General features: G+C 40.4%; 2 protein-coding genes across 3 annotated transcripts in view; both read left to right on the top strand.

Moving 5' to 3' along the window:
* The window catches only part of LOC134635081 (nebulette-like), a 39,751-nt gene extending 31,914 nt beyond the window's left edge, over positions 1-7,837 (top strand). The window contains exons 40-43 of the mRNA XM_063484594.1: positions 30-206; positions 3,258-3,449; positions 3,725-3,855; positions 3,968-7,837. Coding sequence (XP_063340664.1) covers positions 30-206; positions 3,258-3,449; positions 3,725-3,855; positions 3,968-4,144 — 677 coding nt within the window. The 3' untranslated portion in view covers positions 4,145-7,837. The remainder of the gene's footprint in view (positions 1-29; positions 207-3,257; positions 3,450-3,724; positions 3,856-3,967) is intronic.
* Positions 7,838-9,936: 2,099 nt separating this feature from the next.
* ssr1 (signal sequence receptor, alpha) lies at positions 9,937-19,004 on the top strand. 2 transcript variants are annotated; one of them, XM_063484499.1, is made up of 10 exons: positions 9,937-10,076; positions 12,615-12,742; positions 12,876-12,972; positions 13,072-13,175; positions 13,254-13,412; positions 13,579-13,655; positions 13,745-13,823; positions 14,087-14,180; positions 15,026-15,040; positions 16,125-19,004. In XM_063484499.1, the coding sequence occupies exons 1-10, from the start codon at positions 10,007-10,009 to the stop codon at positions 16,190-16,192; spliced, it is 891 nt and encodes a 296-aa protein (XP_063340569.1). In that variant the 5' UTR covers positions 9,937-10,006; the 3' UTR covers positions 16,193-19,004. The 2 variants fall into 2 exon arrangements, with proteins under 2 accessions (XP_063340569.1, XP_063340570.1); XM_063484500.1 differs by lacking the exon at positions 15,026-15,040.
* The last annotated feature ends 419 nt before the right edge of the window (positions 19,005-19,423 follow it).

Here is a 19,423-nt window from a genome sequence, read left to right on the forward strand (position 1 = left end):
GTCCAAATCTTGTTCCCTCCTCTCTGAAGACCTGAAGGTGTGGAGGGCAGACCCAGGCTCCATCTTTGACTTTGACCCTCTTGAGGACAACATTCAGTCCAAAAGCCTCCGCAGGATGTCTGGTAGCTCTGGATCCTCAAGAAATGTTTTCAAACTAAAATATTTTGCATATTTGCATACATCTCTCATGACCCCTCATGACCCTGGTTTTACAACTATTAATGATTTTTAAAGTCACATTACCCTTTTACACACTAATAAACATGTTCACAAATTATTTTCCAGCCTGCTGTGTGCAGGTTTGATCCTCAGTTCACACTCTTGCATTGATCAAGTTGAAAGTTCTGCTTTCGCTTAAAAAAAAAAAATCCTTATTATCATGAAGGTACTTTTTTAGATCTTTGTTTGTGTGTGTGTCATGTGTGTTACCTTAAAAAAATACTAAAACTGTCAACAGCCACACTGTAAGTCCAAGATTTAGAGATATTAACTGGAAATATGCTCTTGTGTAATACCAGTCTGAACCACAAGATGGAGCATTCAGCCTTTGTAGTGTTTTATATACAGTCAGGTCCATAAATATTGGGACATCGACACAATTCTAACATTTTTGGCTCCATACACCACCACAATGGATTCCAAATGAAACAAACAAGACATGCTTTAACTGCAGAGTGTCAGCTTTTATTTCAGGGTATTTACATCCAAATCAGGTGAACGGTGTAGGAATTACAACAGTTTGCAAATGTGCCTCCCACTTCTTGAGGGACCAAAAGTAATGGGACAGAATAAGAACCATAAATCAAACATTCATTTTTTAATACTTGGTTGCAAATCCTTTACAGTCAATCACAGCCTGAAGTCTGGAACACATAGACATCACCAGACGCCGGGTTTCATCCCTGGTGATGCTCTGCCAGGCCTCTACTGCAACAGTCTTCAGTTCCTGCTTGTTCTTGGGGCATTTTCCCTTCAGTTTTGTCTTCAGCAAGTGAAATGCATGCTCAATCGGATTCAGGTCAGGTGATTGACTTGGCCATTGCAAAACAGTCCACTTCTTTCCCTTCAAAAACTCTTTGGTTGCTTTTGCAGTATGCTTTGGGTCGTTGTCCACCTGCACTGTGAAGCGCCGTCCAATGAGTTTTGAAGCATTTGTCTGAATATGAGCAGATAATATTGCACGAAACACTTCAGAATTCATTGTGCTGCTTTTGTCAGCAGTCACATCATCAATAAATACAAGAGAACCAGTTCCACTGGCAGCCATACATGCCCACGCCATGACACTTCCACCCCAATGCTTCACTGATGAGGTGGTATGCTTAGGATCATGAGCAGTTCCTTTCCTTCTCCATACTCTTCTCTTCCCATCACTCTGGTACAAGTTGATGTTGGTCTCATCTGTCCATAGGATGTTGTTCCAGAACTGCGACGGCTTTTTCAGATGTCGTTTGGCAAACTCTAATCTGGCCTGCCTGTTTTTGGGGCTCACCAAAGGTTTACATCTTGTGGTGAACCCTCTGTATTCACACTGGTGGAGTCTTCTCTTGATTGTTGACTCTGACACACATACACCTGCCTCCTAGAGAGTGTTCTTGATCTGGCCAACTGTTGTGAAGGGTGTTTTCTTCACCAGGGAAAGGATTCTTTGGTCATCCACCACAGTTGTGTTCCGTGGTCTTCCTAGTTTTTTGGTGTTGCTGAGCTCACCAGTGCGTTCCTTCTTTTTGGGAATGTTCTAAACAGTTGTTTTGGCCACGCCTGATGTTTTTGCAATCTCTCTGATGGGCTTGTTTTGTTTTTTTCAGCCTAATGATGGCTTGCTTCACTGGTAGTGACAGCTCTTTGGATCTCATCCTGGCAGTTGACAGCAACAGGTTCAAAAAGCAAACAGCACACTTGAAATGAACTCTGGACCTTTTATTTGTTCATTGTAATTGGGGTAATGAGGGAATAACACACACCTGGCCATGGAACAGCTGAGAAGCCAATTGTCCCATTACTTTTGGTCCCTTAAGAAGTGGGAGGCACATATACAAACTGTCATAATTCCTATACTGTTCACCTGATTTGGATGTAAATACCCTCAAATAAAAGCTGGCAGTCTGCAGTTAAAGCACATCTTGTTCGTTTCATTTGGAATCCATTGTGGTTGTGTATAGAGCCAAAAATGTTAGAATTGTGTCGATGTCCCAATATTTATGGACCTGACTGTATATCATTCCATTTACCATCATTTTTAGTAGCCTGAAGACCTAAACATTACATTAAATTAGTTTGAAGTCATCTTCAGCAACACAAAATTATTTTAATTTTTCAAACGTACACAGAAGAATTAATGCAGGTGTGGACAGCTACAATAAAAATTTGTGGTAAAATGCTGCCAGTTTGTGCTTGGTCTGTACAGGTTTATGAACTCGAGCTGAAAAAGTTTCACCTCTCGTCCCGAGGGAGAAATGAAGAGTTCTGATGAGAGGTGAAAGAAGCTGTCAGGGACTGTCTGATCGACTCAGGGTCCATGAGCATTTGTGGACTCATTTTATATTATATGGGTGTTCCCGTGTCCATGCTTGTTTGTATAGGCAGGTGTGTGTCCGTGTGTGGGTGTGGCCGTGACAGGCACATTCAGACCTGGTAAGACACACCCACCAGGCCCACCAGGCTCATGGACCCTGGGTCGCTCAGATCCAGGTCGCTGACAGAAGCGCCTAAAAATAAGTCCAGCTGCCTTTAACTCAAGCTTTCCAGAGTTTTAACAAAAAAATACATTTAAGCAAGAGTCTGGTTATAGTTAGTACCAGCACTACTTTGATCCTGTTAGCCAACATCCTGACTGATACCTAAGCTTCGCTGCTGCCATTTTGTGCAAAATGCATTGGATAAAATCCAAGTAATTATAGTTGATGGAAATGCAACTAACACCCAAAATGAGCGTTAAAACAGTTTACTAAAATAAAAGCAGCTAAATGGAACAATATTGTGTGCTTATGAAACCAAATTAAAATATCATTTGGGTGAAATTTGGTCCACGCAACAAACATAAGGAAACATTTTTTGCATGTAGCGTTTTATTACTAGAATCATATGTGACAGAGTGTTGACACTGTGTGCTGAAATAAGTAACCCTCCCTCTGGAAACTAACTGAAACTAAACTGAATTAAAAAATAGCAAAGAAAGAAAACTAACAGAACCATAAGTTGTAATTTGAAAAAGCTGATATGCTCATACTGTTACGTACTGTGTTTGTTCTTATTAGAGATGTTTTCTTTGTTTTTCCTCTGTTGTTACTTCTGTCCCACGCTGCCCTCCGGTGGTGGCCGGCTGTTAGAGCGAGCTGACTGCAGGCTGAGCAGGCAGCATTCCCAGCAGTCTCTCACCCACAGCCAGGCTCAGTCTGTCAGCTCGCTGACCTCTGACCTCTGGGACCGCAGCAGCGCTGAAACTCCGGGTATCTTTCCCCCTCGGTTTTGTTTCCTCCTCACAGCAGGGTGAACGCATGGGCTGACTTATGTTTCCCGTCTCTGATCCACAGATAAAACTAACTCACTGTCTCCTCGCAGGATTGTGCATGAAGGTCACTGTGGGGTTGTTATTGTTAACATTTCACAAAGAGTTTCACAGCAACAGAGGCAAAGTTTTCCAAGAAAGCAGAAGCAGAACAGAGTTTTCAACTTATTTGCTCTCACGCCTCTCTCTCTCTGTGTTTCTGTGTCTCTCACCCAGCTCCTGTGCTCCCTGGAGCGTACCATCAGGGCGTCCAGATGCAGCAGCAGCAGCAGTATCACGGCTACATGCATCAGACCAGCATGTCATCTGTCAGATCTGTCACCTCTCCTCCACACTCAGGCACCATGGTACACTCTTCTGCAACATGAAAGTTTTTTTTTGGTCTAAATTTAAAGGTTTTTTTTTTCCTGAGAACAAAATCCCTGAAACCCTGAAATCTGTGTCTCGGCCTTTTTGCAGCGTGTTTACCGTGCGCTGTATGACTACGCGGCTCAAGATCACGATGAGGTCTCATTCAGGGACGGCGACGTCATCATCAACGCTCAGCCCATCGACGAGGGCTGGATGTACGGCACCGTGCAGAGAACCGGCAAGTCCGGCATGCTGCCGGCAAACTACGTGGAGTGTTGCAACTAAAGCAGAGAGGAAGACGAGTTTGTGAGAGAGAGCGGAGAAGATGAAGTGAGACGGGGCTGAAATTCACAGTTACATCCACCTTCAGCGTTATAAAAGCAACGCTGGTGATGTTCTTTGCATTTCAGGGCTCATTTATATTTCAGTGTTATGGGAAACGGGAAAGACAGATTATTAAGCTGTTCTGGTCAATTTTAAAAACAGGAAATTATGTTTAAAAAAATAAGTTTAATGGGTTTTAATTAGACGTGATGGATTACAAAGCTGCAGCTTCTTTTAGAATAAACACATCTGCTCAACAGCCAATCAAAGAGCAGTTTCTACACTTAAAGGTGAAGGAAACGGACCAGGATGCAGTGCAGCAGAGCAGGGTGGGCTATGATTAAAGAGGGCTGCTTGGGGAAGGCCTTTCCTGTATCTGATGGACACAGAACTCCACCGTCTGTCAGGTCCATCGCTTATTGGAAAATACATCTATTTCAGCTCCATTCAGGCCTTTTCTACAGTATCTCCAAAATTATTCTTCTTGTTATGTAAAATTAGCATTTATGTAAAAAAAAGAAAAAGAAATTTACAAAAAAAATCTACATAAAATATTATGAAGCAATTTCACTTTGTTTTGACTGGCACAGCTCTTAAATAATTACATGGAAATCAAATCTGTAAACTCCTGGAGTTTCATCCATGTCAGTCCAAAACCAGCTGAAGAACCAGCATCAGTAGTAACCTCGAGGCTCTGGTCACGTCTCAAAGTTACTGTATATGGTTTGAAACAGAGTGAAAGTGCGCAGAGGGAAGGTTTAGGATCTGAGCTGGAAATGAACCTCAAGCAGCTTCATGGTTCTTCTTTAGGTGGCACTGAAATATATATATTTTTAATTTAGGCATTAAAGGTTTAAGAATCTATTGGGCAGATTGTCTGGTGTAAAAAAAAAATGAATAGATAGATAAAAGATAGATAAACCTTTGTAATTTCACACTAAGCGCTGCAATGCACTGAACATCATGAGCCGGTGATATCAGGTAATAATTGACCTGAAGGGGAATTTTCTTTTGATGAGCGGTGGATAAAGAAAAAAAAGCAGATGGAGGGATAAATCTAGCATGCTGTCATGTTTTATGAGAATATAGAAGTAGAGGAGCGAACGACAGAAGGATGCATGAAGAAAAGCAGTGAGAGAGACTAGAAACAACTAAAGTGTAACTTTTTAATCACCTATGACAAACTAAAAGAGAAAATGAGGAAGGAATGAGCAGTATTAATCTAATTTATAATAAAACAGAAATTCAGACAAGACTCCTAAACTGCAGCTCTGGGTGTGGTCTGTGTTTTTAATACTGCCAACAACGCCCAGGAAAAGACCACAAAAACTTGTTTCAGCTCCACATGTCGATTAATCCACAACAAATTCACTGTAATCTCACTACATCCACATAAAAGACTCATAAATGTTTCATACTTCAAATGAACATGTGATAAGCCAAATCAAAGTCCTTGTTCATTGTTGAAAACGGCTAATTAGACTCATAAACTCATGATATAAGTCACTGCTTGGCAAATAATCCTAACAGTCAGTTCACATCAACACACTGCAGATGAGAGGCTCCTTAAACATAAAGGCAACCAAATCTGAGAAAAGTTCTTACTCGGGTCATTTTGTAAATATTTAGATTACATTTGTGCCTTTTACCTACTATGAAATGTGTCAGTTATACATTTTGCATTTTTAATTTGCATTTTTCCCCAAAATGTTTTAAGTTTAAAAGACCTAAAATAACAGAACAAACCTATTCCACCCTCACAAGACAAAATCCCAGATGAGCAAAAACAGATCAATAAAAAAGTCCAGCAGGAAATAACAAAACCAACAATCGCCGCTCCATCGGCAGGTTTCCCCACCCTCAACCAAATTTCCTCTCATCAAACGCGGTGTCCCTGTGCTCTGATCAAACTCACTCACTGCAGAGTGGATCTGATGGATTTCCTATTCTTATTAAATTCGTGTTCAGATGTGAGAAAGACAGTTTTAGTTTTTATTCTTTAAAATAAAAGCAAAATGCTGCCTACAGCTTCCCCCTTATTCAGAAGGGTCCCCACAGCAGGTAGCAGGTTTGGTTTGGAGGGTTTTCCTGGTTTTGTGTCTCTGGCTGGAGTTGAACTGGGGATCTTTTTAACTGCTTCACTCTGGCACCACCAGAATAAAGAATACAAATGAAAACTGAATTCAGATGTTGGCATAATACAAATTTGATATGATGTCAACAAGTACAAAGAGTTGTCCTGTTTTAAGACCATTATTAAGATGCATAGAAGAATAAGTGCTATAAGACCTCTTACAGTCAGCAGGTGCTCATCAGGGAGAGACACCCATAAAACAGACCCCCTACTATCTGTGCACTGAGGTCTGAGGGACCTCCCAGGAATGCTGACACTATTTTCCACATTCCAGATATCTCTTGATCTCTAATGTATGTAGAACATGACCTGCTCCAGAGCAGGTGTGTGGTTCTGAAAAGCCAGGATTAAACCAAAGTTACCTGGATGAGCCCAAATACTGCTCTGTCAGCCATCGATGCCACTAATGAAACAGATATGGTCACATGCTGACACCTTTATGTGATCTGAAGGGAATCCAGAAATGAGATGAATTGAGATACTGATGGTTTTTGGTCTTTTTATGGGTTTTGTTGGCATTAAGAAAACGAAAGATTGTCAGCAGACTTTCATTTGAAAGGATGCAGAAAAAGAAGAAGAGGAGCAGGGAATGAAAATAATTATCTGTCTTCTCTCTACACGTGAGCCCGAGAATGAAAAGGAAAGAATGAAAAGTCAGAAAATACTTTTTTCTTAGCAGTGATGCAACCAAAAGGAAGGAGTGAGGGCAGGCGAATAGGAACAAGGTTTAGAAACCTCTCGAGTTTGAGCATTCATTTATCCCGGGTTTAATTCATGTTCAGGTTATGTGTGGTTTTGTTTTTGACTTCTGATGTACAGTAACCTGTCGACAAACCACAGACAGATCATCGGTTTTAAACAGCAGCAGTAACCTCTGTGTTTGTAAAGGACTTAACTAACACACTGTGTCTTTCTGTTTCTCGTGTCATGCTGTCCGAATATTTTAAGCGTCATCTCTGCACACAGTAAAAGTTTATATTTACTGAAATCTGAAGAGACTGTTTAAGTACGTCGGACTGGAGATTTCTGGACGTTGCAGACTATTTTGATACACGGGCTCCTGTCCACGTTTGGGAAAGTTATATTTTACTCTTGTGTGTATCCAGTAAGTCGTGTTTTTGGGGTTTCTTGTCTTGCTGTGTGGATTGCATCCCGGTCATGTACTGAATAAATCTTCACTCAGCCATGATTTGTCATTCTAGCTGGAAACCATTTTTGCATTTTGTATGTTTTATTTCATAAAAATAGATGCAATAGAATATAATTTACTGAATATTCATGTGTTGATTGTGTTAAGTTTTGAAGAGACGCTGTTTCTTTTGTTTTTGGTTCATGCTTTGATGATTTTTTTGCTTCTAATGTCACAGTTTTTTTCTTATTTACTCAGTATGTCATCACAGATTTTACTAAATTTATTTACATATTATTTGAAATTATGGATCATTCAATCTCGGCTATGTTTTGCCATGTGATAATTGCAGTGTGTTCCATATGGGAGAAATAAAAAACAAATAAACAATCAACAGAAAAGTTCATCTTATTTAGAAATATGACTCAGATCCTGTTAATGTGTGACATTTACTGATGCCAACAGCAGATATTTATCTCTTGTGTCACATCACCTTTTATGGGACAAAAATATTTGTCCCATAAAAGGTGTGCAATGATGATTTTTAAAATGCATTAGATGTGTTACATCTAAGGCAAGAATAAATAAAATAAGACATCAGCTCAGCCGAATAATTACTTTAAATATGTGGACACAAGTGCAGGCCTCAGAGGCAGAAATAAGGTCAAAAATCAGCTTTATTGCTGAACTTGTCAAAATACAGCATAAAGCTGAGCCATCAAAGGTGTGAAACACTAGGACATACAGCATGTTTGAAAACCATGACAAAAGCAAACTGAGGGTTTAAATACACACATAAGGTCATTAGTGACAGAGGACACACCTGGGGAAAAGAAGCACAGGTGACTAACCTGTGCTTCTTTTGACTAACACAAAAAAAAGGGCCAGAAGATGCACAGAAACGAGACTAGGAGACATCAAACAAGGAACTAAGAAACATAAATACCTAAGTCAGAAGCACTGGAAATGCTATACCCAAAAGACTAAATAATATAACACTTGAATGTAAGGTACCTAATAAACCCAACAATAAATCGTGAAAACCACAAAACTCAAAACACGAGGTCAAAGATCCAGGAACCCTGACACCGTGCTTCTGCAGCCTTTCCAAGAGCTCTGGTTTATCTTGCCATTGAATGTGTGCTGTAGTTGAATGCAAGGACACTCTTGAAAAAAATCAAAATAAATAAATCTTGACGTCAAGAGTTTCACTTCTGGTTAAAGTACCAGGAGATGATTTGGAAATTTTGAAATGGTTACAGAATATACATGCATACAGTGTATTAGCAGTGGTATTGTTTTTGTTTTTTAACTTTTGTCTGTTTTTGTTTTATACTTTATCTCTGTGTGAAGCACTTTGTGATCTTTTATCTAGAAATAAATAAAACAAAATTTTACTTACTTACTAACTGTTCAGCACCTTTCATCCTGGTTAGTGAAGTTCAAAGTGCTGCACAGATGACTGACAGTCTGATAATAAAACAGAGGAAAGTCTAAAGTAGCAAAACAACATGCAGTGACAAGGACTTTCAAATAAATTGTAATAAAAATAAACTAATTTTTTATAAGTGACATTAAAACGTAATAAATCTTATAAACAGTCAGATTAAGAGTTTGCCATTAAAAATATGATGAATAACAATAATTAGCAGTTTTTTGTTTTTTAATAATATAGCTAATTCATGAATAAAAAATATTTTTTTTACTTTTATCATTCTTTTTCCCATATCTATTGTGGAACATAACATTGAACATACAACAGGAGAAAGTGCGCACTGACAGAAAAAACAAAGAAAAAACATTTGTATATATTGCATATTGTGATTTGGATGTGTACGTGACTGAATTGTACGTGTTTGAACGCAAATTGTGGCTACAATAGCAACAACAATAACAATAATAATAATGATAATAATAGTTGGAAATTAGCAATATGTGCAGAACATCAGTTTTATACTTAGACTACGTTAAACTGCACTGTCCCTTTTAAATAAAGAATTAGTATTATTAATAGAAAACATTTTAAAAAGATTAGACATTCATTTTTAAAGCATCAGAAACAAGTTTTCGTTCTAGCTGCATCTGCTAATTTATTCTGACATTTCGTAGTAACTCCCAGTTTGTTTATATCTGCAACAAGAAACAGTACTATTAATCATTCTTAGAATTAAATATGAAATGTAAGTTATGAAGAAATGTCATTCTTTCAGCACTTGATCAATTAAAGTTAGTTTTTATTCTGTTTTTTTCTCGGCAGTGTTTACTTCCGGTTTTGTTTCCTTTCCATTCGTGCTTCCTCATTAACCCAACGTGAGCAGAAAGTCCGCAACTCAGGTCAGCTGTTTTCTGTAAAAGTTACATTATTATTAACAATCTCAACTCTAACCATTTTTATACCAACACAACTGCGACCTGAAAGGGGGCTGACACCACACCACAGACTCCACCGTGACTTCTGCGCATGCGTCATAGTTAGAGTAACGGAAGCAGTACAGCGACGCTCATACAGCCTGACTGTCTGACCGACGCTGAATGAGAACGCACTGATTTCGACTTCAAAATGATGAAATTTCTGCCGAAACTTCTGCTGCTGGTGTTGTTAGCCTTTCCGGCGACTCTCCTTATCAAAGGTAAGTCTGTAACGGCTCAAGATACGAAGAAAAGCGCAGCGATTTAGGAGAAAATGAAGTGTTAGCTGTCGAGCTAAGTAGCTGCTGTGGGGAAAGGGGAAGGCCGCTCTCCATTAAGCGTGCTGGTTGAAGTGAAGCGTGTATATAAAAATGAAGGGATTCATCGTAAATGTGGGGCAATTAGATGGATATCTCCATGGTGGATTTCGTTTTCGCAAATGCCTCTTGTTGTTTCGTGTAATTTAGTGTAAGGTCGCTCACGTGAAGGTACTTTAAACACCTGGTTAGACTGACGTGTCCTTACTGTTAGCAGGGAAGCTAAGAGGCTCAGTTAACGTGCTGCTTTATTTCAGCTCCTTTATTTCCTCTCTGTGTAAACGGAGCCTCGGAGTTGCCACACATAATATGATGTAATCAACAAAAACTTGTGAAAGTTGCTGAAAAACTGGGTAAAGTTACTTTTGTTGCTACTCTAGCTTACTTAGCTTAACCCCGCAGAACTGAATCACAGAGTGACTGTTACTTCAAATGCCCGCTGAATTAATGTAAGTAGATCATTAAATCTGTAAGAGCATGGCTTATTTACTCAATTGGTCTGCACACTGTGCAGCTGAACGGGTGTTTGAAGCCGATTAAGTTATCTGGATTGTATCCTGTTGGCTGTGATTGTAAGCTGTGGGTTAGTTCGGCGTTTACATGACGAAACGGACGTGTTGGCTTCCTATTTCTTTTAAGCAACACTGTTTTTACATCAGGCGCCTGTGGGGATACGCTTTTAGAGAGTTTAACAATAGCAATTTTATATTAGGGTATTGATATTTGTAATCATAAAGTCTAACCAAGAACTTGGTATTGTGTGGATATTATGCACATCATTATTATCGTGGTTAATAATGTAGTAATAAGTTTCATTTTAATGTGTTCCTTAATCCCTGGCCTTGTGTATATGCAGACAGAGTGAGCGGAAGTAGTGGGACTAACCTGCCTGTGTTATTGGGTCGCTGTCATGAGTCATAAAACTAGGCAGCATGGTGGTGCATTGGTTATCATGGTTGCAAAACATCAAGAAGGTTCTGAGTTGGAGCATCCTGGATGGAGAAGTCCGCAGCCCAAATAGATGCATGTCAGGCAAATGGGTAACTCTAAAATGATCTTGTGTGTCAATGTCTGACTCTGTTAGCTGGGGTATGCTGCCTTCATTTGGATAAGCATTTAAACAAGTGGATAGCTGCACCCTAATTGACAGGGTGTGACTGCACTGATGAGCTGAACAAAGGTATTTGCTTTCATGCAGGTGAATGCTTACACGCAGAACTGAATGTTAAATGTTCAAAAATGTTTGCATGCTAGTGTTATTCGTCAATTTTCTTAACTCTTTATCCAGTTCAGCGCGGGCTCCATCCACACTGAACTGGACAAAGACAACTGTTCCAGCTGTCATGGGGCGAAAGGTGTGGTGCAGCCTAGGTTATGCTCTCCATTGTCATCTCTCTGCGCAACTCAAGCCCAAACTGACGTCACAACTGCTGGCATGTGCCACACTTTGGCATCATTTCAGTTTTTCATGCTTCTCTTAACTGTTGTAATGTGCCATGTGCAGCCAGCTGAGTGGAAGACAAAACTGTTTTGCTTTTGTTTTGTTTTTTTTAAAACAAAGTTTTTAGTTGTATATCAATACCACAGTTCAAAGGTTCCCTGATTACAGCAGATGTCGAAACAGCAGAAACTTCTACACTTACACCAGCACTGATGCAGACCAGTTCAGGAGAGAACTGTGGCGAGTATCGTGTGCCTTCAAGTTCCATGTAAACGATGACTGAGATCTGGTGACGTTACAGTTTGTGCATGATACAACCAGTGAACCAGTGTGGTGACCATAAATGCCAGTAAAGTTTAAATACATGTGACTCGCTACCATTTGGTTCTAGAACTAAAGATGCCTCTTGGGTGAGAAGTGAAGTCCAGTTGCCTTCTTCACTTGACTTAGATCTGAGATGATGGCCATCTTGGAAAATGTAGACCTGTTTTTGTTTGTTTAATAAATATTTACATGGATGGCTTCAGAGAGACAAACATGGAGACTTTAATGCTTGTAGCTACCTTTGAAAGATTGTGTGATGTTACCTTAACAAAATCTATCATCCCAAGCTTTAAACCACCAAAAGTAGACTTTGTAATTTTCAAGCTTTTAGGTTGTAGTGAATGCTGCAGCTCGGTGTTTAGCTTGGTCTGGATCTGTTCTCCAGGCTTCGCTTGGATTGTTCTTAAGCACACCATGCAACAAGAACCATGTAGTCTTAGGTACCAGAAGAACATCTGATGGAGTACAAAGTCATATCTGTGTTGTGGTCAATTTTAGGCTTGCATCCATTTTTCCAACTATCATGGAGCTCATTGGTGAACTGAAGATGTGCTTTAAATATCAGACCTCGGTAGCTGCTCTGGGGGTTTGAACCATTGTGCTTTGTAAAAGTCCATTACATGAAATAAAGATTGTGTTTTTAGGCTTGGTAAAAATTCCCATACTTTGTCTGTCAGGACCAGTGGCAAATGCCCAGGATTTGACTGAGGATGAGGAGGCTGAGGCTGTGGATGAAGACGTGGTGGATGATGTGAATGAAGAGGATGATGAGGCAGAAGTGGAAGATGATGAGAACACAGAACTGGTAAGTGATTAAATTGGCTGTAGAAATGTGTTTCTGAAGGCTCATAGATGATGCAAGTTTTCGCTGTTTACTGTACCATGATGAATGTGAACCTGTTCTTCGTCCCGTTACCTAAACCTGTGCGCTTATCTAGACGGAAGAAAAAGAAGATGAAGAGGAGGAAGCGTTGGTTGGAGAGGTGAAGGCTTCCCCCAACGCTGACACAACCATCCTGTTTGTCAAAGGAGAAGGTGAATGTCTTTGTGTATCCGCCCTCTTGTTTTCATTCAGCAGTTTCTAGATTTTCCTGTATTGAAACCCCCGTTTGATTCATGTCATCCTTCCTCTAGACTTCCCAGCCAACAACATCGTTAAGTTCCTTCTTGGCTTCACTAACAAAGGGTCGGAGAACTTCATCGTAGAGTCTCTGGATGCTTCTTTCCGTTACCCACAGGTAAGAAAATGAGCTGTAACAAATATTCATAGCTGTAACTTCATCTTTCTCTAAATCTGTCCTGTTCTCCCCTTTCAGGATTACCAGTTCTACATCCAGAACTTCACCGCTCTCCAGCTCGGCACCGTGGTTCCTCCCAGCAGACAGGCCACCTTTGAGTACTCCTTCATCCCTGCGGAGCCAATGGGTGGGCGGCCATTCGGACTCGTCATCAACCTCAACTACAAGGACAGCAGTGTAAGCATGACTGGTTTAAACTCCTCTAATGTCAGCGATGTAACAAATCAGATTCTGTGTGGAAATTTGGGACAATAAGTAGGAAAAAGTAATCTGTAGCCATTATTTTTCACCATTGCGTTTGTTTCTTTATTTACATTTCTCATCCATTCTTTCCCACCTACAGGGAAACGTTTTCCAGGATGCTGTGTTTAACCAGACTGTCACCATCACTGAGAGAGAGGATGGGCTTGATGGAGAGACGTAAGCATGCATATATACACACAGTCTGGCTTTCTTTTCCTCCTCCTTTGCCTGCATTTGTCCATAAACCCACCCTCTCTCTCTGCCAGGATCTTCATGTACGTCTTCCTGTCAGGTCTTGGGCTGCTCGTGGTTGTAGGCCTTCACCAGCTGCTGGAGTCCAGAAAGGTGCAGATACCATCAGATGAAACTGTTTTTAAAGAAATGGGTAGTTGAGGGGAAAAATAAACACTTTGATGGTTTAGCTAGTGGTTGTTTTTTTTTTTTTGTTTGTTTGTTTTTTACATCAGGATCTGCAGGTGTTTGTTACAGACTTAAACTCTTTGGAGTTTTTGGCCAAAGCATGAGCTACATGAGGTTGAGTTGGTGTCTTTAGCAAAAAGAAAAAAAAAAAAAAAAGCAGACGGCTCATTCTGTGTTTGTGTTTGTAGAGGAGGCGTCCAGCTCCAAAGGTAGAAACGGGAACTTCGAGCCACAACGACGTCGACCTGAGCTGGATCCCCCCAGAAACACTGAACCAGATCAGTACGTACTCCTCACACATATCTTGTGACCTCATCAGCTCGCACACAAGCTTCTTTTTTTATGTACTTTATTATCTGCAGACACAGTAGAAATCCAGTTGTTTATACACCACAAGTCTCAGATGAGATTGTTGTCAGCTTAATCCGAACACTCACTCTGAGAGCACCTTTTAAGCTTTTCTTCCTCGCAGAATCAGCTGATTCACGTACAGGTGTATCTTTTGTAACATTGAAAACATTCACCAAAATTACATTTAATTCCTTTAATTAAACAAAAGACTACACGAGCTTTAACCATTTAAATATGGAAGTTACTCTGCAGAACAGTAGCATGTTGGCTGTTTTAGAGTAAAGTAACACACAAGCACTGGACCACATGGACATCATGTGTTTGCAGTGAGCCACACGTTTCAGTGATATTTAAAATACAACCTGATTATAGAATGAGGAGATTTCAGGTTTCAAACAGTGTTTGTACAGATGGTGTTTAATTTCATTTCTTAGTACATGCTTAGTTTAGGCAGTTGGACTACTTTTAGATTCATAGATTTCTCCAGGTTAAACATCTTAGCTTTCATTACGGGTCCCTGCAACCTCTCTGCTTCCTGTGCAGCTCTTGAGGTTGGCAGACATCTGTAGAGCTGCTGTTTCTCTCCGCACCCAAACATTTTTGAGTTTATTATATGATCAGGTTCAGTATATTTGCTGCTGGTGCTGCTCTGCTCTTTCTTCCTGCTTCACCTGCTGTTTCAGAATGATCTTAATCCTTGACTGAGCACGAGGATCACTCACCTTCTTTCTCCTCCTCTCTGCTTTCCTTGCTGTCATGTTTTCCTGCGTCTTCAGTGCAGAGTCGCAGAGGTGAGGTCTGCTGCATGTCGTGTGTTTGTGTGTCTGTAACAAAACTTTGGTCCTGATGTTGGAGTGTTTAGTGTTCTTCTCCCACTCCTGGTGCTCCACATGTTCTGATCTGTTAGTGAGAAACTGCAGAAAGTTAAACTAAACACAGTTTCCCATTGACATCATGTCACATTATTGGCATACATTCACCTGTTTTATGATCAGACCATCTGGTTCTTGGCATTCTTCCCTCTGTGTGAAAGTTGGTCTTCTTAGAGAGTGATGGTCACAGTAAGCAGGGTTGTGGTGCAGCTGCTTGGTTGGATGTTGGCTATAAAAATGATTTTCCTTCTTTCGTTTTTACTTAACCCAGTAAACTCCTCCAGTGTCTGGAAAACATGTGCAGCCTGGTTTGCACACAGCGTGGAGACGTTAGTGATCCTGTTGCTTGTTTTTATCATACCTGTGATATTTTCATTACTGTTACAGATGTTATAAAATCCTTTTTTTAACATCTGTCTTCAGTTACAACTTTCAATCATTTTTATACAAAAGGCAGTCAACCCAAGTCATCTGTCAGTCGAGTTGCAGGTGTAAAATAATTTTAGTCGCACATTACATGTGTCGTAATTTTTTCCCCTACACACTGCTTGTAGGAAGAGAGTCAAAACCAAGTATCGCTGCCTGATGGTAGCAGAAATAACAAAGTATTTGAGCAGGAGCATTTCTTTTCTTTTCTTCTTTTTTTTGCTTGCTTGAAGTTTTCTTTGGACCTTAAACAATAACTTTAAGGCAGTTTCTTTGGAATCACATAGTTCTTTCAAAATTCCATAGTTTATTTGTCAAATGTAATAAAAACCTCAAACCTGTTAATGGAGTCTCCACTGTAAATAATACATGTGTGAGAAAGCTCCAAGCTTCAGTGAAATGTTTTTGGCAGACACATTTTTTTTAGCATGTTCTGACCTCATGTTTGGCCTGATTCTGAGAACATAAAACCTGAAGGCGTGTGGCTACACCACTCTCTTTTCAGAGGTAGCTTTAAAAAAACTTTTTTTTTTTTTTAAATTAAAATTCACCTTCTTAACATCTTTTCCTTCTTCAGACAAAGCATCTCCCAAAAGATCTCCTCGCAAGAGGAACCAGAAACGCTCGGCTGGCTCAGACGAGTGACGGCTGACAAACATCACTTCAACAAAAATTTCATCCACCCAGGAAGAGGAGGAGGCGGGCTGAGAGCTCCACTGTGAGCACACTCTGCCCTCTGCTGAGGAACTTTAACCAGTGCCAAGCACAGCGATGGCTGGCTCAGCTTAAAAACTGTTGAACACACACACACACACTGCAGCCCCTTTTGTTTAACGATTACTTTTTCTGACGCTGTCACAGAGAGAGAGAAGTGGGAAGGCTCATCCTCTAACAGGCATGTTGGGCGTTTATTGTTTTTGTTTTCTCTGAAGGTTGATGGTTTTCTTCAAAGATCAGATTTTTTTTAAGCCTTAGTAATACAACTGCTGACATTATCATTGTGAGACAGTATTGATTGTTGTTTGCCTCGCACACTGACACAGGGCTGAAACGATCAGGATCATTTTTGTCTAATTCGACTCTTCTTTCAAGTTACTGGTTCAGAGTAGAAACACTGGTTAGTTGCAGCCCTGCTCTGATGTTGAGGAGCTACAGTAACAGATGCAGTTTTTTGTTGTTTTTGACTTTTTTGTATATTTTTTCTGTTCGTTGATTTTGTCTGCACATAATTTTGGTTTTGTTGGGATTTTGAAGGTTTAATCTGCTTCCCTTCTGTCTGCTGTCCCTCTGTGTTTTGCCCTTTAGTCACAGTCACTCAGTTTCCCTTCTGCAGATACTCAGAGGGTTTTTTTTTTTTTTTTTGGTCTGTTCCCGTCGGTCAGCTATCAGTGCCGTCCTTCTTAGACTGTAGCTGACGTTTTGAGCCAACGTTTCAATGTTCATGTTATATTTAGGGGGGAAAAGGCCCAAATCTTTGTCTAACAATGATGAAATATTGTTTTGATTTAGCACAGAAAAGAAACGGGCCGCAGTAATGCAGTGTGGCCAGTAGGAGGTGGTACAAGTAGATCTCCAGAAACTCACCAGGCATTAATCTCTAGTTTCTCCTTATATAATTGATTAACCGTGTATTTCAGCAGGCAGCTAATTATTGAGAGAGAATATGGAGATATTGATTATCTGCCTGATAAGACAGAGGGAGAAATGAGATCTAGCAGCTGCTGAGTTTCTTGTGCTACAGAGGCTGTGACAGGCTGCCCGCCATCATCACAGTCACTGTGACACAAACGTTCATACAGTGTGCTGCCTCAGCGTGTTTTACTTTACTGTGATATAGTGAAGAGCAGTCATGATCATGTTCCACTGGGTTTTTTGGCAAATAAATCAAATTTATGCAAAGCTTCAGTTTTACAGTGACGAACCTCCTCCTGCAGTTCTGTGATGTGCTGGACTTTTGAGCTTCTGAGCCAAATCATTTTTGCAGACGATGTGTTGCCGACTTTGTGCGTGAAGTTGATCCGTTTGTGGGTTTTTTGCTTGTCCTTCTACTTTTTGAGATTTTCAATTGCATTAAAATCCAGAGAGTTTCCAGCCCATGATGCCAGGAGAGCGTCATGGGCTGGAAATGGTGACAGGAAGCTCCATCATGTTAGAAAGTGTGCCAGTTGTTAGGTGGACAGACAGAAGCGGAGAAACAGATCAATATGGAACTCTGATGAGGCAGGAACGGATCACCATCAATCAGCATTTGGCTCAGAAGCTGATATCCAGCATGTTATGAGGAAGGGTGAACGCTGTAAACACAGTCTGCATGAATTTGATTTAGTTGGCAATAAATATGACCTTTTAAACTCATTTAGTTCTTATGATTTTTCTTCACCATATCATAGAGAAAATGTGCGAAACACAAAATTTATGCCACTTAAATTTTTGGCCACGATTCTTTCTCGACAAGGCTTCTGAGTTTTCTGTGCTGTGAAGCGTAAAGTCTGTTATTGTCATCAAAAATCGTCCAAGTCCTGTTTTTAGAACAGTTTTCATTTAGGAATCTGAAAAAGTTCATTAGACAGAAAATGTTTTGCTTATCCTTCTTTAAATCATGTGAACAGGTTAACTTGGTCTCTGGGAGCCTCTGAGGGGAGTAACAATCATCCAGCAGATTCATCGATAGCAAGAATAATCTAGTTACAGCCTTAAGCATTAAAATGCATGAAAGCGACTGTCTTTTCTCTCTTATTATGAGTATTTTAACATATGAGACGCAACTCATGGGGTTTTGTGAAATCAGATGTTATGGTACTCCCGACTCGCCCTGTGAAATATCTGCATCGTGATGTTACGTCAGACCTGCGAGTGGGGACCCGAGTGTCTCGTCAGGTGGACTCATCAGCACTGTCGCGCTCGCTTTCTGGCTCTGGCTCAGAAGATGACGGGTAAAAACTCCTCATAAGAATTTAACAAGCTGAACGGTTCGGGTCCTCTCCACGTGTGCCTGTTTTCTACCTTTTCCGTTTGTACGTTTTTATTCACTTCTGGCTTCTCTCCTCAAGCAGCCTGTGCAGATCAGAAAAATGTTGAAGCACTGGTGTAAATACTGGCTGACTTATGCTGATTTCAGAGCAAACTTACCGAGCTAATTTATTCAAGACAAGATTGGGATTAAAGGGGAGGGGGGTGGGGTTTGTATACTGTACCACTAGGGGGCATCAGACTCTGCAGGGCTTGAGCGTCAGATGAGGCTCCTGGTCTGCAGAGATGTCATTTCCTGTAAAGCTTTTTGTGGATATGGAAGTTGACAGCTGTTCGCTGAGGCTCCCACATCCACAAGGAGCAGCGCTGACAGGTTTTTGTTATGTTTCTGTTTTTCTAAAATGATGGGGGGCTGTAATTCAGAGATCTGAGCTTGTTCTTTTATTTGCTTTTAAATGTGCAGGAAATAAACTGAGGATTTGCTGTAGAGCTGCTGCTTCTTTGTCGTTTTTATTAACAAAAAAGAATAAAGCGTAAGATTTTCTTTTCTCCATTAGTGCAGAAAAGTGAGGGATGAAGGTTTTTACAGAGTTCAAAGGAAGCAGAAATGAGGTTTGGTAATGGTCAAAACAAAACTGGGTAGATGAAACAAGCAGGAAGAAATCTTACAGATGAGTGCAGGCAACGGTAAACAATACTACAGATTAATAATAATTCACGTGTTTAATTTTAGTATATTTATTACAGAGTTTGTCAGTTACAGTTGGCGTATGAACGTTAAAGCTACAGAGGTTACATGAGCACACTGCAAGCAGAATGAAACATACGCTCACCACAGTGTAAACGTGCGCGGTCCTTGGTGATGTCATTAACTGACTGAAAGGCCACCGCTGACTGCACTGGCTG

The sequence above is a fragment of the Pelmatolapia mariae genome, linkage group LG9 (assembly GCF_036321145.2).
Source record: "Pelmatolapia mariae isolate MD_Pm_ZW linkage group LG9, Pm_UMD_F_2, whole genome shotgun sequence".
In the NCBI taxonomy this organism is placed as follows: Eukaryota; Metazoa; Chordata; class Actinopteri; order Cichliformes; family Cichlidae; genus Pelmatolapia; species Pelmatolapia mariae.